The 17,097-nt window shown below is 55.8% G+C and overlaps 1 protein-coding gene and 1 long non-coding RNA gene across 3 annotated transcripts in view; both read left to right on the plus strand.

Moving 5' to 3' along the window:
• The window catches only part of LOC146427362 (uncharacterized), a 53,512-nt gene that overhangs the window by 19,379 nt on the left and 17,036 nt on the right, over nucleotides 1–17,097 (plus strand). The gene's annotated exons all lie outside the window — the stretch shown is intronic.
• On the plus strand, nucleotides 8,433–16,544 carry LOC146427364 (methanethiol oxidase-like). Its single transcript, XM_085082474.1, has 10 exons — nucleotides 8,433–8,541; nucleotides 9,551–9,742; nucleotides 10,398–10,518; nucleotides 10,787–10,969; nucleotides 11,701–11,882; nucleotides 12,913–12,991; nucleotides 13,633–13,754; nucleotides 13,860–13,952; nucleotides 15,337–15,455; nucleotides 16,324–16,544. Exons 2-10 carry the CDS (start codon nucleotides 9,569–9,571, stop codon nucleotides 16,484–16,486), a joined length of 1,236 nt encoding a protein of 411 aa, XP_084938600.1. The 5' UTR covers nucleotides 8,433–8,541; nucleotides 9,551–9,568; the 3' UTR covers nucleotides 16,487–16,544.

Here is a 17,097-nt window from a genome sequence, read left to right on the forward strand (position 1 = left end):
AATTCCGGTTGGGGAACTTTGCTCATCCCCACTTCCCCCAACCTGCAGAAATCTCATTTCCCCTCATTCCTGACGCTGCAAATCTCTTTCATCTCCCGAATTTTTTTATTTTTTTTGGGATCCCAAAATCGCTGCCGCCCGGAATTCCTCCGGAGCTGGAATTTCCTGCCCTGCGGAGCGAGGAAAAAAAAAAAAAAATTAATAATAATAATAATTCCTTTTAATTCCCGACCAGCCAGCGACGCCCTGGAATTATCCCGGCGGTGGGAATTTTGGGATTTCTGCCCTCGGCTGGGGAGTTGGTTGAGCAATCCGGAGCTGCGGGAACGCGTGTGGCCCGCGGCGAGGACGGCGACAAAATTGGGGATGTGTCACCGAGAATCGGGGATGTGTGCGTTCGCTGGTGTCCCGAGGTTTTCCCGAGTTTTCCCGAGATTTTTCGTGAATTTTTCTGATTTTCCCCGATTTTTCCGGAGTTTTCCCCAATTTTCCCCTGATTTTTTCCCGATTTTTCCAGTGTTTTTCCTGATTTTTCTCGATTTTCCCTGTTTTTTACCGAGTTTATTCTGATTTTTTCCAGGTTTTTCCTGTCTTTCCCCCCTTTTCCCGTGATTTTTCTCCTGATTTTCCCGACTTTTCCCTGATTTTTCCTTAGTTTTTTCGTATTTTCCCCGATTTTTCCTGATTTTTCCCGAGTTTTTCCCGATTTTCCCCCGATTTTCCCGATTTTCCCCCGATTTTTCCTGAGGTTTTCCCGACTTTTCCCTGATTTTCCCCGAGTTTTTCCAGAGTTTTCGCTGATTTTTCCCGATTTTCCCTGATTTTCTCTAGTTTTTCCAGAGGTTTTTTCCCTGATTTTCCCGAGTTTTCCCTGGTTTTTTCTGATTTTTCCCAAGTTTTTTCCGATATTTTCCCGATTTCCCCCTGATTTTCCGGATTTTTCCTGAGTTTTCCTGATTTTTCCGATTTCCCCCTGAATTTCCAGAGTTTTTTCTGATTTTCCCGAGCTTTTTTCTGATTTTTCCCCTATTTTTCACTGATTTTTCCCCATTTTCCCCTGATTTTCCCGAGTTTTCCCCGATTTTTCCCGATTTTTTCGTGATTTTCCCCGATTTTCCCGAGGTTTTTTTTCTGATTTTTCCCTATTGTTTCCTGGTTTTCCCCTGATTTTTCCCGATTTTTCCCCCAGTTTTCCCCGATTTTTTCCGATTTTCCCCCGATTTTCCCCATTTCCCCTGATTTTTCCCGATTTTTACTGAGGTTTTCCCGACTTTTCCCTGATTTTCCCCCAGTTTTTCCAGAGTTTTCCCTGATTTTTTCCTGATTTTCCCCGATTTTCCCCTGAATTTCCAGAGTTTTTTTCTGATTTTCCCGAGCTTTTTTCTGATTTTTCCCCTATTTTTCACTGATTTTCCCCCATTTTCCCCTGATTTTCCCGATTTTTCCCCGATTTTTCCCGATTTTTTCCTGATTTCCCCCGATTTTCCCGAGGTTTTTTTTCTGATTTTTCCCTATTGTTTCCTGATTTTTCCTGATTTTGCCCTGATTTTTCCCCGGCTTTTTCCCGATTTTCCCGACTTTCTCCCAGTTTTCCCCGATTTTTCCGATTTTCCCCTGATTTTTCCCGATTTTTCCTGAGGTTTTCCCGACTTTTCCCTGATTTTCCCGAGTTTTTTCTGATTTTTCCCTGATTTTCTCAGATTTTTCCTGAGTTTTTTCCGATTGTTTCCTGATTTTTCCCGATTTCCCCCTGATTTTCCCGACTTCTCCCTGATTTTTCCGACAGCATTTTCCTGATTTTCCCCTCATTTTCCCCGATTTCCCCTGGTTTTTCCTCTGATTTTCCTACTTTTTCGTGATTTTTCCCTCATTTTTCCCAATTTTCCCCTGATTTTTCCCTAATTTTTCCCAATTTTCCCCTGGTTTTTCCCGATTTTCCCCTGGTTTTCCCCGAGTTTATTCTGATTTTTTCCGAGTTTTTCCTGATTTTTCCCCAGTTTTTCCCGATTTCCCCCTGATTTTTCCCCAGTTTTTTCTGACTTTTACCACTGATTTTCCCCTGATTTTTCCCGAGTTTTCCCTGATTTTTCCCGAGTTTTTTTCTTATTTTTCCTGAGTTTTTTCTGATTTTCCCCGATTTTTCACTGATGTTTCCCGATTTTTCCCCTTTTTTTCCCCCTGACTTCCCCCCGACTTTTCATTATTTTTCCCTACTGATCCTAATTTTTCCCCCCAATTTTTCATTATTTATAAATAAAGTGGATTTTGGGTAAAAATCTGGAATTCTCGGGTGATTTGGGTTGGAATTTCGGGATCCAAACCCTTTTGTTTTGGTGGAAAAACTTCTGGAAAATTTCATTTTTTAAGGAATTTCCCCAAATATTTCCGGATTTTCTAAGCTTTGATCTTTTTTCCTTTTCAGTGATTTCCTCCTGGAAAAACAACGATGATCCACAGGATTGGAAATCCACAATTTAATTAATTCAAATCAATAAATAACTACATAAATACAAATAATAAAAATAATACTAATTCTGGTACCAATAAAAATAATAAAATCGTGATTAAATAAAAATAATAATAATAACTTAATAAAATTTTCCTTATTTCAAATAACTAAATATAATAATAATACCAAAGCACAATATACGAATAATACTAATAACTCTATTATTAGTATTATTAAAAATATTTTAGTTAGTTGTTTGAAATAATTAAATTATAAAAAATTTAAAAATAAAATATTAAAAAAACCGCAATAATGAAATAAATAATACAATAAAATAAAAATAAAATAAAATAAATAAAATAAAAAATTTAAAAAAAAAAAATAAATAAAATAATAAATAAAATAATAAATAAAATAATTAAATAATTTCCTAGTTTCAACTAAATCCCTTGGGATTCGGAACCCAAACTCCAGGAGCACCGCGAGCTCCTCCCTCCTATCGCGATTTATCTCGATTTTATCGCGATTTATCTCGATTTTATCGCGATTTTCTCTCCCCTTATCGCGACTGTATCGCGACAGGCGCTGGGGCAGGGAGGAGCGCAGTGACGTCACCGGGGAAGCCACCGAGAGCAGCGCGGCTCGCTAATGAGGGGCGGCTAATTAACGAGCTGCCTAATGAGGGGCGGCTAATTAACGAGCTGCCTAATGAGGGGCGGCTGATTAACGAGCTGCCTAATGAGGGGAGGTTCATCAGCGAGCTGCCTAATGGGGGGCAGCGGGGCTAATTAGCGCGCTGGCTAATAAGCGGCTGGAATGAGGCGCGGGGACAGCGCGGGGGACACAGCCCGGCTCGGCTCGGCCCGGCCCGGCCCGGCCCGGCTCGGCTCGGCTCGGCTCGGCTCGGATTCCCCAAATTCCCCAAATTCCCGAGAGAGATTCCCGGTGGGAATTGGCAGAGAGGGAATGGGACAGAGCTCGGGATCAGCTCCCCACATTTGGGGACAATTGTCTGTCCTGGAGGGTTGGGGACACTTGGGGTGACCAGAGTGTTGGGGACAGTCCATGGTGACATTCCCTGTCCCAGAGATTTGGGGACATTTGGCAGTGACAGTCCCAGGCCCAGAGGGTTGGGGACACTTGGAGGTGACATTCCAGACCCAGAAGGCTGGGGACAGTCCATGGTGACACTCCTGACCTAGCGGGTTGGGGACACTCCACAGTGACACTCTCTGCTCCAAAGGGTTAGGGACACTTGGCAGTGACACTCCTTGGCCTAGAGGGCTGGTGACAGTCCATGGTGACACTCCAGACCCAGAGGGTTCGTGACAGTCCATGGTGACATTCCAGACCCAGAGCATTGGGGACAGTCCATGGTGACACTCCAGACCCAGAGGGTTGGTGACAGTCCATGGCGATCTCCTTGCCCCAGAAGGTTGGGGACGCTTGGCAGCGACCATCCCAGACCCAGAGGGTTGGGGACACTTGGGGGTGACATTCCCTGTCCCAGAGGGTTGGTGACACTCCATGGTGACACTCCCGGCCCAGAGGGTTGGGGACACTTGGGGATGACATTCCAGACCCAGAGGGTTGGTGACACTCCATGGTGACACTCCTGATCCAGAGGGTTGGGGAAACTTAGGGGTGACACTCCTTGGCCAGACTGTTGGTGGCATTTCATGGTGACACTCTCTGTCTCAGAGGGTTGGGGACACTTGGGGGTGACACTCTGTGACCCAAAAGATTGGTGACAGTCCATGGTGACACTCTGTGACCCAGAGGGTTGGGGACAGTCCATGGTGACACTCTCTGTCCCAGAGGGTTGGGGACACTTGGGGGTGACATTCCCAGACCCAGAGGGTTGGGGACAGTCCATGGTGACACTGGGATTTGGGATCATTTGGGATTATTTGGGATCATTTGGGATCATTCAGGATCATTCGGGATTCTTCGGGATCACCCCAAGGCTCCTGAGCAGCTTTTCCCTGCGGACACACCGTGCTGAGCTGCCCTGGGATTTGGGATCGTATGGGATCCTTTGGGATCATTTGGGATGATTGATTTGGGGTTCTCCAGGACTGTAGGGCGCTGGCTGGGGGCAGAGCTGCCCTGGGATTTAGGCTGATTTGGGATGGTTGATTTGGGGTTTCAGGGCGCTGGCTGGGCAGAGCTGCAGGCAGCAGCAGATCTGGGATCCTTTGGGCTCATTGGGGCTGATTTGGGCTGGTTGGATGGGAGGTTCTCAGGGCGCTGGCTGGGCAGAGCTGCAGGCAGCAGCAAATTTGGGCTCATTGGGGCTGATTTGGGATGGTTGATTTGGGGTTTCAGGGCGCTGGCTGGGCAGAGCTGCAGGCAGCAGCAGATTTGGGCTGATTTGGGATGGTTTATTTGGGGTTTCAGGGCGCTGGCTGGGCAGAGCTGCAGGCAGCAGCAGATTTGGGATCCTTTGGGCTGATTTGGGCTGATTTGGGATGGTTGATTTGGGGTTTCAGGGCGCTGGCTGGGCAGAGCTGCAGGCAGCAGCAGATTTGGGCTCATTGGGGCTGATTTGGGATGGTTGATTTGGGGTTTCAGGGCGCTGGCTGGGCAGAGCTGCAGGCAGCAGCAGATTTGGGCTGATTTGGGATGGTTTATTTGGGGTTTCAGGGCGCTGGCTGGGCAGAGCTGCAGGCAGCAGCAGATTTGGGATCCTTTGGGCTGATTTGGGCTGATTTGGGATGGTTTATTTGGGGTTTCAGGGCGCTGGCTGGGCAGAGCTGCAGGCAGCAGCAGATCTGGCCGCAGATTTGGCTCAGGCGGCCAGAAGCCGCAGCCGGGCGCTGGCAGCTCCGAGCCACGGGCAGCTCCTCCCTGGGCTGGGCCGCGCTGAGCCGCGCTTGGGCAGCGATAAAAACCCCGCGGGCAGCCGGGGAAGGCACAGCTCGGCTCGGCTCGGATCGGATCGGATCGGATCAGCTCGGATCAGCTCGGATCAGCTCGGATCAGCTCAGCTCAACTCGGCTTCAGGCAGCAGCGACAGCCAAAGCTTCAGCCATGGGTAAGGGAGCTCCGGAGCTCTGTCCCCATCCCATCCCGAATCCCATCCCAAATTCCATCCCAAATTCCATCCCATATCCCATCCCATGGATCCAAACCCATCCCAAATCCCATCAGCACTGCGACCCCAAAGCTCCAGCCATGGGTAAGGGAGTAACGGAGTGACTGCTGGCTCTGGGGACAGCTCTGTCACCATCCCAAATCCCATTGATCCCGTCCCAGCTCTGTCCCATCCCTGCTCCAGGGGATCCAGAGGGATTTTCCCTGCTGGAGCTTCCATCCTGTCCTGGCTCTGGTGACAGATCTGTCCCCATCCTGGCTCTGGGGACAGGTCTGTCCAATCCCTGCTCCAGGGGATCCAGAGGGATTTTCCCTGCTGGAGCTTCTGTCCCATCCCAGCGCTGTCCCCGTCCCATCCCATCCCAGCTCTGTCCCCATCCCCTCCCAGCTCTGTCCCCATCCCTGCTCCAGGGGCTTCAGGAAGCACAGGGATTTTCTCTGCTGGAGCCTCCATGCTATCCCAGCTCTGGGTGACACCTTTGTCCCCATCCCGGCTCTGGGTGACAGCTCTGTCCCCTCTCCCTGCTCCAGAGGATCCAGAGGGATTTTCCTTGCTGGAGCTTCTGTCCCACCCTGCCTCTGGGGACAGCTTTGTCCCATCCCATCCCAAATCCCATCCCGCCCCATCCCCATCCCCATCCCCGCCCTGTCCCCGCTGTCCCTGAGGTGTCCCTGATGGCTCCGGTGGCCCCGAGAGGAGCTCAGCTCCGCGATGTCCCCAAGGTCCCTGTCCCGGAGCTGGGCAGGGCCAGCGCCACCCCAGCAGCTCCCGAGGTGTCCCCAGGCAGGGCTGGGGTGGCCCTGGGGCTGTGCGGGGACAGCAGGGACAGTCTGGAATGGGATCGGGACAGCCGTGGGACAAGGCCAGGCTCATGTGTCCACTCGGTCCCCGTCCCATTGATTCCACCCCATCCCAAATCCCATCCCAAATCCCATTATCCCATGATCCCAAATCCCCAATCCCAAATCCCAAACCCCCAATCCCAGCCGTGTCCCCGCCAGGCTGACGTGTCCCCTCTGTCCCCATCCCATTGATCCCACCCCATTATCCCATTGATCCCAAATCCCCAATCCCAATCCCCAATCCCATCCGTGTCCCCGCCAGGCTGACGTGTCCCCTCTGTCCCCATCCCATGATCCCATCCCATGGATCCCAAATCCCAGCCGTGTCCCAGCCAGGCTGACGTGTCCCCTCTGTCCCCATCCCATTGATCCCAAATCCCCGATCCCAGCCGTGTCCCCGCCAGGCTGACGTGTCCCCTCTGTCCCCCAGACAGATGCAGAGCTCAGTGCTACGATTACCCCTCGTGCCCCGAGCCGGTGAAAGGCGAGTGCTGCGAGCGGGGCGGGATTGGGGCTGGGAGGGGAGGATTTGGGGGTTTTGGGATTTCCCCGAGCTCAGCGTTCGTGTCGAGATCCTTCCTTCGTTCTCCGTCGGGAGAATTCGCTGGAACTGGGAGAATTTTGGGATTTTGGGATTTTCCCGAGCTCAGCGTTCGTGTCGAGCTCCTTCCTTCCTTCCTTCCCATCGGGAGAATTCCCTGGAATTGGGAGAATTTTGGGATTTTGGGATTTCCCCGAGCTCGGCGTTCGTGTCGAGCTCCTTCCTTCCTTCCCCGTCGGGAGAATTCCCTGGAATTTTGGGAGAATTTGGGGGATTTTGGGATTTTCCCGAGCTCAGCGTTCGTGTCGAGCTCCTCCCTTCATTCCCCACGGGGACAATTCCCTAGAATTTTGGGATTTTGGGATTTCCCCGAGCTCAGGGTTCATCCCCAGCTCCTTCCTTCCCTACCGGGACAATTCCCTGGAATGAGGAGAATTTGGGGGATTTTGGGATCTCCCCGAGCTCAGCGCTCCTCCCGAGCTCCTCCTTTCCTTCCCCACCGGACAATCCCTGAATTTTTTGGGATTTTGGGATCTCCCCGAGCTCCTCCCTCCCTTCCCCACCGGACAATTCCCGCACATTCCCCTCTGCCCTTCCTGCCCCAGCAGCTCCCCAGGGCCGCCCGGGGCAGCCGGAGGCAATCGCAGCCTCCGAAATCCATTCCCGCCTTTCCCGGGAGCCTTTCGGGTCCTTTTTTGGGGTTTTCCGGAGCCTTTCGTGTCCCTTTTTTGGGTTTTGGGCGGTTCGGGTCCCTTATTTGGGTTTCCCGGCTGCTCTCGGGTCCCTTGTTTGGGTTTCCCTGCTTTAGGGTCCCTTTTTTGGATCTCCCGAGTCTCCCGGGTCCCATTTTCAGGTTTCCCGAGTCTCTGGGGTCCCATTTTCGGGTTTCCCGATGCTCTCGAGTCCCTTTTAGAGTTTCCCGAGTCTCTCGGGTCCCTTTTTCAGGTTTCCCGATACCCTCGGCTCTCTATTTCGGGTCTCCCGGCTGCTCTCGCGTCCCGTTTCGCGTTTCCCGAGTCTCTGGGGTCCCATTTCGGGTTTCCCGAGTCTCTCAGCTCCCTATTTCGGGTTTCCCGAGTCTCTCAGCTCCCGTTTCGGGTTTCCCGGCCGCTCTCAGCTCCCTATTTCGGGTTTCCCGAGTCTCTCGGGTCCCATTTCGGGTTTCCCGAGTCTCTCGGGTCCCATTTCGGGTTTCCCGAGTCTCTCAGCTCCCGTTTCGGGTTTTCCGGCTGCTCTAGGCTCCCGTTTCGCGTTTCCCGAGTCTCTCGGCTCCCATTTCGGGTTTCCCGAGTCTCTCGGGTCCCATTTCGGGTTTCCCGAGTCTCTCGGGTCCCATTTCGGGTTTCCCGAGTCTCTCAGCTCCCGTTTCGGGTTTTCCGGCTGCTCTAGGCTCCCATTTCGGGTTTCCCGAGTCTCTCAGCTCCCTATTTCGGGTTTCCCGGCTGCTCTGGGGTCCCTGTGGGGCTCCCGGCGCGGTCCGAGCGCGGTTTGTGTCGCAGCGCCCCGGGAGGAGGTGGCCTACGTGACCTGCACGTACCGCAGCACCTGCAGCGAGCAGCCTGATTTCCTGGCCACCGTGGACCTCAACCCGCGCTCCGCCCACTACGGCCAGGTGAGGGGACACTGGGGCTGCTGGGGACACTGGGCGGACTGGGGATACTGGGGACACTGGGGCTGCTGGGGACACTGGGCGGACTGGGGATACTGGGGACACTGGGGCTGCTGGGGACACTGAGGCTGCTGGGGACACTGGGGCTGCTGGGGACACTGGGCAGACTGGGCTGACTGGGACTGGTGGGGATGCTGGGCGGACTGGGGTGACTGGGGAGGTGCAGTGATACTGGGGTTACTGGCTAGGTACAGAGTCAGACGGAGGTTACTGGGTTGACTGGGCTTACTGGGCAGGTACAGTGTGCTACTGGGATTACTGGGGTTACTGGGATTACTGCGGAGGTACAGAGTGATACTGGGTTTACTGGGCTGACCGGGCAAGTACAGTGAGTTACTGGTCTTACTGGGATTACTGGGCACGTACAGTGTGTTACTGGGCTGACTGGGCAGGTACAGTGTGCTACTGGGATTACTGGGACAGTAAATGTGCTACTGGGATTACTGGGGCTACTGGCCACATACAGTGTGCTACTGGTTTTATTGGGCCAGGAATCCCCGGTTTGCCCCAATCCCAGTTCCATTCCCATCTTTCATTCCCGGTTTCCCAATCCCGAGGCTCTCCCGGTTCTCATTCCCAGTTCCCCAGGGTCTCTCCCATCGCTCATTCCCAGTTCCCCCGGAGCTCCTCCAGGGCTCATTCCCGGTTCTGCTCCCATCTCTCACTCCTGGTTTCCCCAGTCCCGGGGCTCTCCCGGTTCTCATTCCCGGTTCCCATTCCCGGTTCCCATCTCTCATTCCCAGTTCCCCCGGAGCTCCCCCGGGGCTCATTCCCGGCTCTCCCGGGTCTCTCCCATCACCCATTCCCGGTTCCCCCGGAGCTCTCCCGGTTCTCATTCCCGGTTCTCCCGGGTCTCTCCCATCACCCATTCCCGGTTCCCCCGGGGCTCCCCGATCTCTCACTCCCGGTTCCCATTCCCGGCTCTCTCCCATCTCCCATTGCCGTTCCCCAGGTGATCCACCGGCTGCCGATGCCGAATCTCAAGGACGAGCTGCACTGCGCCGGCTGGGCTCTGCCCGGCTGCGGCTGCTTCGAGGGCAGCGCGGCGGCCAAGAGGACCAAGCTGGTGCTGCCCTGCCTCATCTCGTCCCGGATCTACGTGGTGGATGTGGGAGCGCAGTGCCGAGAGCCCAGAATCGTCAAGGTGGGGAGAGGGAGAGGGAGAGAGAGAGGGATGGAGGGGAGAGGGAGAGAGGGGATGGAGGGAAAAGGGGAAAAAGGGGAGAGGGGAAAGGGAATGGAGGGAAAAGGAAGGAAGGACGGAAGGGAAATAGTGAAAGGAAGGAGGGAAAGGAAAATGAAAGAGGAAGAGAGAAAGAGAAAGAAGGGGAGAAGGAAAGAAAGGAGAAAAGGAGGAAGGAAAGAAGGAAAGGAAAGAAGGAAAGGAAAGAAGGAAAAGCAGAAAGGCAGAGAGAGAGAGAGAGAGAGAGAGAGAGGAAGGAAGGAAGGAAGGAAGGAAGAGAAGGAAAGGCAGAAAGGCAGAAAGAGAGAGAGAAAGAAAGAAAGGAGATGAAAGGAAAGGAAAGGAAAGGGGAAATGAAGAAGGAAAGACAGACAGACAGACAGAAAGAAAGAAAGATAGCGAGAAAGGAATGGAAGAGGAAGGGAGGAAGAAAGGAAGGAAACGAAAAATGTAAGAAGGAAAAAGGAGGAAGGAAGGGAAGGAAGCAAGCCCAGGGCGTGTCCAGGGCTGGGCTGTTCGATCCCAGGGGTTTTCCTCCCGAGGCTTTTCCCAGCTCAGCGATCTCGGCAAAGGCGCCGAGCAGGCAGAGGCTGAAGGTTTCTGTGGATTTTTGCAGATGATCGAGCCCGTGGATGTCTTCTGGAAGTGCAACAAAGGTTACCTGGCTACGGCCCGAGCGCTGCCCAACGGGGACATCCTGATCGCCAACATGGGAGACGCTGCGGGCAACGGCAAAGGTGAATTTCCTGCTGGAATTCCCATTTTCCCTGCCGAAATCCCCATTTTCCTGCCCAAAATCCTCATTTTTCCTGCTCAAATCCTCATTTTTCCAACCAGAATTCCCATTTTCCCTGCAAGAATCCCCATTTCCCTGCCCCAAATCCCCATTTCCCCGCCCCAAATCCCCATTTCCCTGCCCCAAATCCCCATTTCCCTGCCCCAAATCCCCATTCCTCGAGTCCTGTCACAAGCCCCCCAGCCCGGATTTGTCACCTCCCATCCCAGGTGGCTTCGTGGTGCTGGACGGAGAGACCTTCGAGCTGAAGGGCAACTGGGAGAACGAGTGTGAAGTTCCTCCCACCGGACACGACTTCTGGTACCAAGCCAAGCACAACGTGCTGGTCAGCTCGGCCGGGATGGTGCCCAGGCGGGCAGGGCGAGGATTCGACCCCAATGACCTGAAAAAAGGTGGGGACAGGCTGGGGACACTAAACTAGGGGCTGGGCGGGGAGAGAAGGGGGTGATGGCACCGGAGAGGGAGATTTGTGCATCCGGAAAATGAGATTTTTGCCCAGGAGAGGGCGATTGGTGCCCAGGAGAGTCTGATTTGTGTCCCCAGAAAAGGAGATTTTTGCCTCCGGAGAGGAGATTTGATCCTGCATTTCACTGTGCTCTTCCCAAATCCTGCATTTCACTGTGTTCTCCCCAAATCCTGCATTTCCCTGGCTTCTCCCCAAATCCTGCATTTCCCTGGCTTCTCCCCAAATCCTGCATTTCCCTGGCTGCTCCTGCTGCTCCCAAATCCTTCCCTAACCCTGCCGCTCCCTTGTTCCACAAATCCTGTATTTCCCAGTTTATTCTCCCCAAATCCTGTATTTCCCACTTCATTCTCCCCATCCTTTTCTTTTCCTTGACCCTTTTCCCGGTTCATTCTCCCCAAATCCTGCATTTCCCATTTCCTTCTCCCCAAACCCTGCATTTCCCATTTCCCTCTCCCCAATCCCGCATTTCCCATTTCCCTCTCCCCAAACCCTGCATTTCCCATTTCCTTCTCCCCAATCCCGCATTTCCCATTTCCCTCTCCCCAAATCCCGCATTTCCCATTTCCCTCTCCCCAATCCCGTATTTCCCATTTCCCTCTCCCCAATCCCGCATTTCCCATTTCCCTCTCCCCAATCCCGCATCTCCCGTGTCCCCAGGGGTCTTCGGGCGCCGCCTGAACGTGTGGAACCTGTCGTGCCGCAGCCTCACGCAGTGCTTCGACCTGGGCGAGGATTCTCTGCCGCTCACCGTCAGGTTCCTGCACAACCCCGAGGCCGCCGAGGGCTACGTGGGCTGCGCGCTGAGCGGAGTCATCTACCGCTTCTTCAAATCCTGCGAGGCGAGTCAGGGAGGGAGGGAGAGCGGGGAGGGATCGGGATGAGCTCGGGGTGTCTTGGATTAGGACCGGGATGAGCCCGGGATGAGCTCGGGATGAGCTCGGGATGTCCTGGATGGGCACCGGGGTATTCTTCATTGGGATCGGGATGAGCTCGGGATGTCCTGGATTGGGATCGGGGAGAGATCGGGATGAGCTCGAGGGAGCGGGGAGAGTGCGGGATGAGCTCGGGAGAGCGGGGATGGAGCGGGGAGAGAGCGGGATGAGACCGGGGTGTTCAGGATCGGAGTCGGGGAGGGAGCGGGGAGAGAGCGGGGGAGCTCGGGGTGTGCCGGATCGGGATGGGGATGGGACTGGGATGAGCTCGGGCTGTCCTGGATGGGGACTGGGGTATTCTTCATTGGGATCGGGATGAGCTCGGGGTGTCCTGGATTGGGATCGGGTTAAACTCGGGATGTCCTGGATTGGGATCCGGATGAGTTTGGGGTGTCCCGGATTGGGATCAGGATGGGATCGGAGTGTCCTGGACTGGGATCGGGATGGGATCGGGGTGTCATGGATCGGGATCGGGGAGGGAGCGAGCGGAAAGCAGAGCGGGTTGAGCCCGGGGGAACGGAGATGGCGAGAGAGAGAGGATGGAGAGAACGAGATGAGCTCGGGGTGTCCTGGATTGGGATCGGGACGAGTTTGGGGTGTCCCGGATTGGGATCGGGGTGTGCCGGATCGGGATAAACTTGGGATGTGCTGGATTGGGATCGGGATGAGTTTGGGGTGTCCCGATCGGGACTGGGATGATCCCGGGATGATACCGGGTTACCCCGATCGGGACCGGGATGCAATCAGGATGAGCTCGGGGTGTCCCGGCTAGGCTCGAGATGAGCCCGGGCTGCCCCGATCGGGACTGGGATGCTCCCGTTCTGTCCCGGATGATCCCGGCTGGCTCGGGATGCTCCCGTTCTGTCCCGTTCTGTCCCGTTCTGTCCCGGTCAATCGGGATGACTCCCGTGGCTCAGCCGTGTCGCTGTCCCCGCAGAGAGACACGTGGGCTGTGGAGGAGGTGATCCGCATTCCGCCCAAGGACGTCACCGGCTGGATCATGCCCAAGATGCCAGGTGAGCTGCCGAGCCGAGCCGAGCCGAGCCGTGCCGAGCCGAGCCGTGCCGAGCCAAGCCGAGCCGAGCCGAGCCGAGCCGAGCCGCGGCTGCCACAGCCTCGTGGGGATCCCAAAGCCTGAATGACCCCAAATCATGACTGACCCCAAATCTGGCTGATCTCAAAGTTAAAATGACCCCAAAGCCTGGGGAACCCCAAATCATGACTGACCCCAAATCTGGCTGAAAGCAAATCATGTCTGACCCCAAATTCTGGTAGATCCCCAGATGATCTGCCCCAAATCCTCACAGACCCCAAATCTTGACAGACCCCAAATCCTACCGATCCCTAAAATCTGACTGGACTCCAAACCCTGCCTGACCCCAAATCCTTGATTCCAGTCCCCAGATCCTGCCCGACCCCAAATCCCCAATCCCTGACCCCAAATCCCCAATCCTTGACCCCAAATCCCCGATTTCTGACCCCAAATCCCCATTGTTTGACCCCAAATCCCCAATCCCTGACCCCAAATCCCCAATCCCTGACCCCAAATCCCCAATCCTTGACCCCAAATCCCCGATTTCTGACCCCAAATCCCCAATCCCTGACCCCAAATCCCCTATTTCTGCCCCCAACCCCTCGCTGTCCCCCTGTCCCGCAGCGTTCATCGCCGACCTGGTGATCAGCCCCGACGATCGCTACCTGTTCGTGAGCAATTGGCTGCACGGCGACATCCGGCAGTACGAGCTGGGCAGGAACTGCAAGCCGCGCCTGGTGGGGCAGGTGAGGGCAGCCCGGGGGGCACGGGGGGCACGGGGCACGGCGGGGACACGGCCGGGCGCTCGGTGCCACCCCCGGGGTCCCGCCGTGTCCCTCGTGTGCCCGCAGGTGTTCGTGGGGGGAAGCATCCTGCGCGGGGGTCCTGTCACCGTGTGCAGGGACGAGGAGCTCAAGTGCCAGCCGGAGCCACTTGTCATCAAGGTGAGCTCACCTGGGTGCGAATGTGAGCACCTGAGTGTGACTGTGATCACCTGAACTCACCTGAGCGTGTGAGTGTGTGTGTGTGTGAGTGTGCTCACCTGAACTCACCTGAGTGTGTGTGAGTGTCACCGTGTGCAGGGACGAGGAGCTCAAGTGCCAGCCGGAGCCACTTGTCATCAAGGTGAGCTCACCTGGGTGCGAGTGTGAGCTCACCTGTGTGTGTGTGCTCACCTGAGTGTGTATGAGTGTATGAGTGCTCACCTGAGCTCACCTGAGCGTGTGTGTGAGTGTGAGTGTGAGCTCACCTGGGTGAATGTGAATGTGCTCACCTGGGTGAGTGTGAACGTTCTCACCTGGGCGTGGGCGGAGCCTGCTGGGACCTCAGGCTGATCTCACCTGTTCTCACCTCAGGCTGCTCTCAGCTGCTCTGCTCTCCTCTCACCTGGACTGACCCGACCTGTTCTGATCTTATCTGCTGCTCTGATGAGTTCCTGTTCTACTCTCTAATTAACTAATTGCTCCGTTCCTCTGCTCTCCTCCCACTCCTGATCTGCTCCTGCTTTCTCCCTCTCTTATTTAGTCGAGATCTCATCCTGATCTACTCCTGCTCTGCTCCCGATCTACTCCTGCTCTACTCCTGCTCTACTCCTGCTCTGCTCCTGCTCTACTCCTGATCTGCTCCCGATCTACTCCCGATCTACTCCTGCTCTACTCCTGCTCTGCTCCTGCTCTACTCCTGATCTGCTGCTCTGCTCCTTCTCCTCCTGTCCCTGCTCCTGCTGGGATGCATTCCCAGTGCCCCCCAATCCACTCCCAGTCCCCCCAGTATCCCCGCTGTCTCCCCACAGTGCAAGCATGTGTGTTCCCAGTCCCTCCAGTATCCATTCCCAGTTCCCCCAGTGTCCATTCCCAGTCCCCCCAGTCCATTCCCAGTCCCCCCAGTGTCCCTCCCCAGTGCAAGTGCGTGTTCGGCGGCCCCAGTGTCCCCAGTGTCCATTCCCAGTCCATTCCCAGTACCCCAGTGCCCCCAGTATCTCCACTGTCCCTCCCCAGTGCAAGCGCGTGTTCGGCGGCCCCAGTATCCATTCCCAGTCCCCCCAGTATCCCCAGTATCCCCAGTATCCCCAGTACACTGTCCGTTCCCAGTGCAAGCGCGTGTCCGGCGGCCCCAGTGTCCCCAGTGTCCATTCCCAGTATCCCCAGTACACTGTCCGTTCCCAGTGCAAGCGCGTGTCCGGCGGCCCCAGTGTCCATTCCCAGTGCCCCCAGTATCCATTCCCAGTGCCCCCAGTATCCATTCCCAGTCCCCCCAGTGTCCATTCCCAGTGCCCCCAGTATCCATTCCCAGTGCCCCCAGTATCCCCAGTACACTGTCCGTTCCCAGTGCAAGCGCGTGTCCGGCGGCCCCAGCCAGCTGCAGCTCAGCCTGGACGGGAAGCGACTCTACGTGACCAACTCGTTCTACAGCACGTGGGATCAACAGTTCTACCCCAGCATGGTCAGGTGAGAGCTGCGCCGGGACAGGTGGGCGGGAACGGGACGGGAACGGGAACGGGAACGGGAACGGAACGGGAATAGGAAAGGGGCGGGGGGCTCGGGGGAACGGAACGGGAATGGGAATGGGAATGGGAACGGGCCGGGGGCGGCGAGGGGCGGGGAAGGGGCGGGGAAGGGACAGCGACCCTCGGGGATCTGCCGGAGCTGCTGCCGGATGGACTGGGATGGACAGAGCTGGGATGGGATGGACAGAGCTCAGGGTAGCTGGGCTGGGATGGGATGGGATGGACTGGGATGGACAGAGCTCAGGGTAGCTGGGATGGGATGGGATGGGATGGGATGGGATGGGATGGGATGGAATGGACAGAGCTGGGATGGGATGGACTGGGATGGACAGAGCTGGGCTGGGATGGACAGAGCTCAGGGTAGCTGGGATGGGATGGGATGGACAGAGCTGGGATGGACAGAGCTCAGGCGAGTTGAGCTGGGTTGGCCTGGGGTGTGCTGAGCATGAAATCCAGGGGAATTCGGGATCCAAACATCCCCGATCCCAACCTGCCCCCATTATCCATCGGGAATTCAAACCCCAATCCCCAATCCCCCCACCCTGTCCCCCTGTCCCGCTGTCCCCCCGTGCCGGGCGCTGTCCCCCTTGGCCAAGGCACTGTCGCTGTCGCAGGGAGAGCTGAGAGTGAATCCCGAATTCAGGGATCGATCCTGATGAATCCTCAACCAATAACAACTACTAATTAATTAATTACTAACTCCCCCCAGGGAGGGCTGAGAGCGAATCCCGAATTCAGGACATTGATGATGAATCAATAATAACAATTACTAATTATTAACTAATTAATTAATGGTTAATTACTCCCAGGGAGGGCTCGGTGATGCTGCAGCTGGACGTGGACACGGAGAAGGGAGGCCTGGCGGTGAACAGGAACTTCCTGGTGGATTTCGGCAAGGAGCCGCACGGCCCTTGCCTGGCTCACGCCATTCGCTTCCCCGGCGGCGACGCCAAATCGGAGCCTCTGCCCTGAGCGAGCCGCGGCAGCTCCGCCCTGCCCTGCTGGCCCTGCGGCGAGCTGGCCCTGCGGCGAGCGGGGGGGCGGCGGGGGGCCGGGGGGGTGATGGGGCTGCGGGGGGCTGGGGAGTGGAGGGGGTTGGGGTGTCCTGGGGGATTTGGGGTTTGGGGTCCCTGGGGGATTTGGGGTGCTCTGGGGGATTGAAGGGTTTGGGATCCCCTGGGGGATTCCAAACTTTGGGGTCCCTTGGGGGGTTGTGGGATTTGGGGTGATTCCGGGACTTGGGGTCCTTTGGGGATTCTGGGTTTGGGATCCCCTAAGTAATTCCAAAGTTTGGGATCCCTAGTTGATTGCAGGGTTTGGGGTCCCCTTGGTGATTCCGAGTTGGGAATCCCTGGGTGATTCTGGGATTTGGGATCCCTGAGTAATACCAAAGTTTGGGATCCCTGGGGGATTCTGGGATTTGGGGCCCTCTAGGGGATTCCGGGGTTTGGGATCCCTGGGTGATTCCAAACTTTGGGGTCCCCTGAGTGATCCCAAGTTTGGGATCCCTGTGTGATTCTGGGATTTGGGGTCCCTTGGGGGGTTGCAGGGTTTGGGATCCCCTGAGGGATTCCGGGGTTTGG

Source organism: Lichenostomus cassidix, chromosome 25 (genome assembly GCF_008360975.1).
Source record: "Lichenostomus cassidix isolate B80296 chromosome 25, HeHo_3.0, whole genome shotgun sequence".
NCBI classification, from domain to species: Eukaryota; Metazoa; Chordata; class Aves; order Passeriformes; family Meliphagidae; genus Lichenostomus; species Lichenostomus cassidix.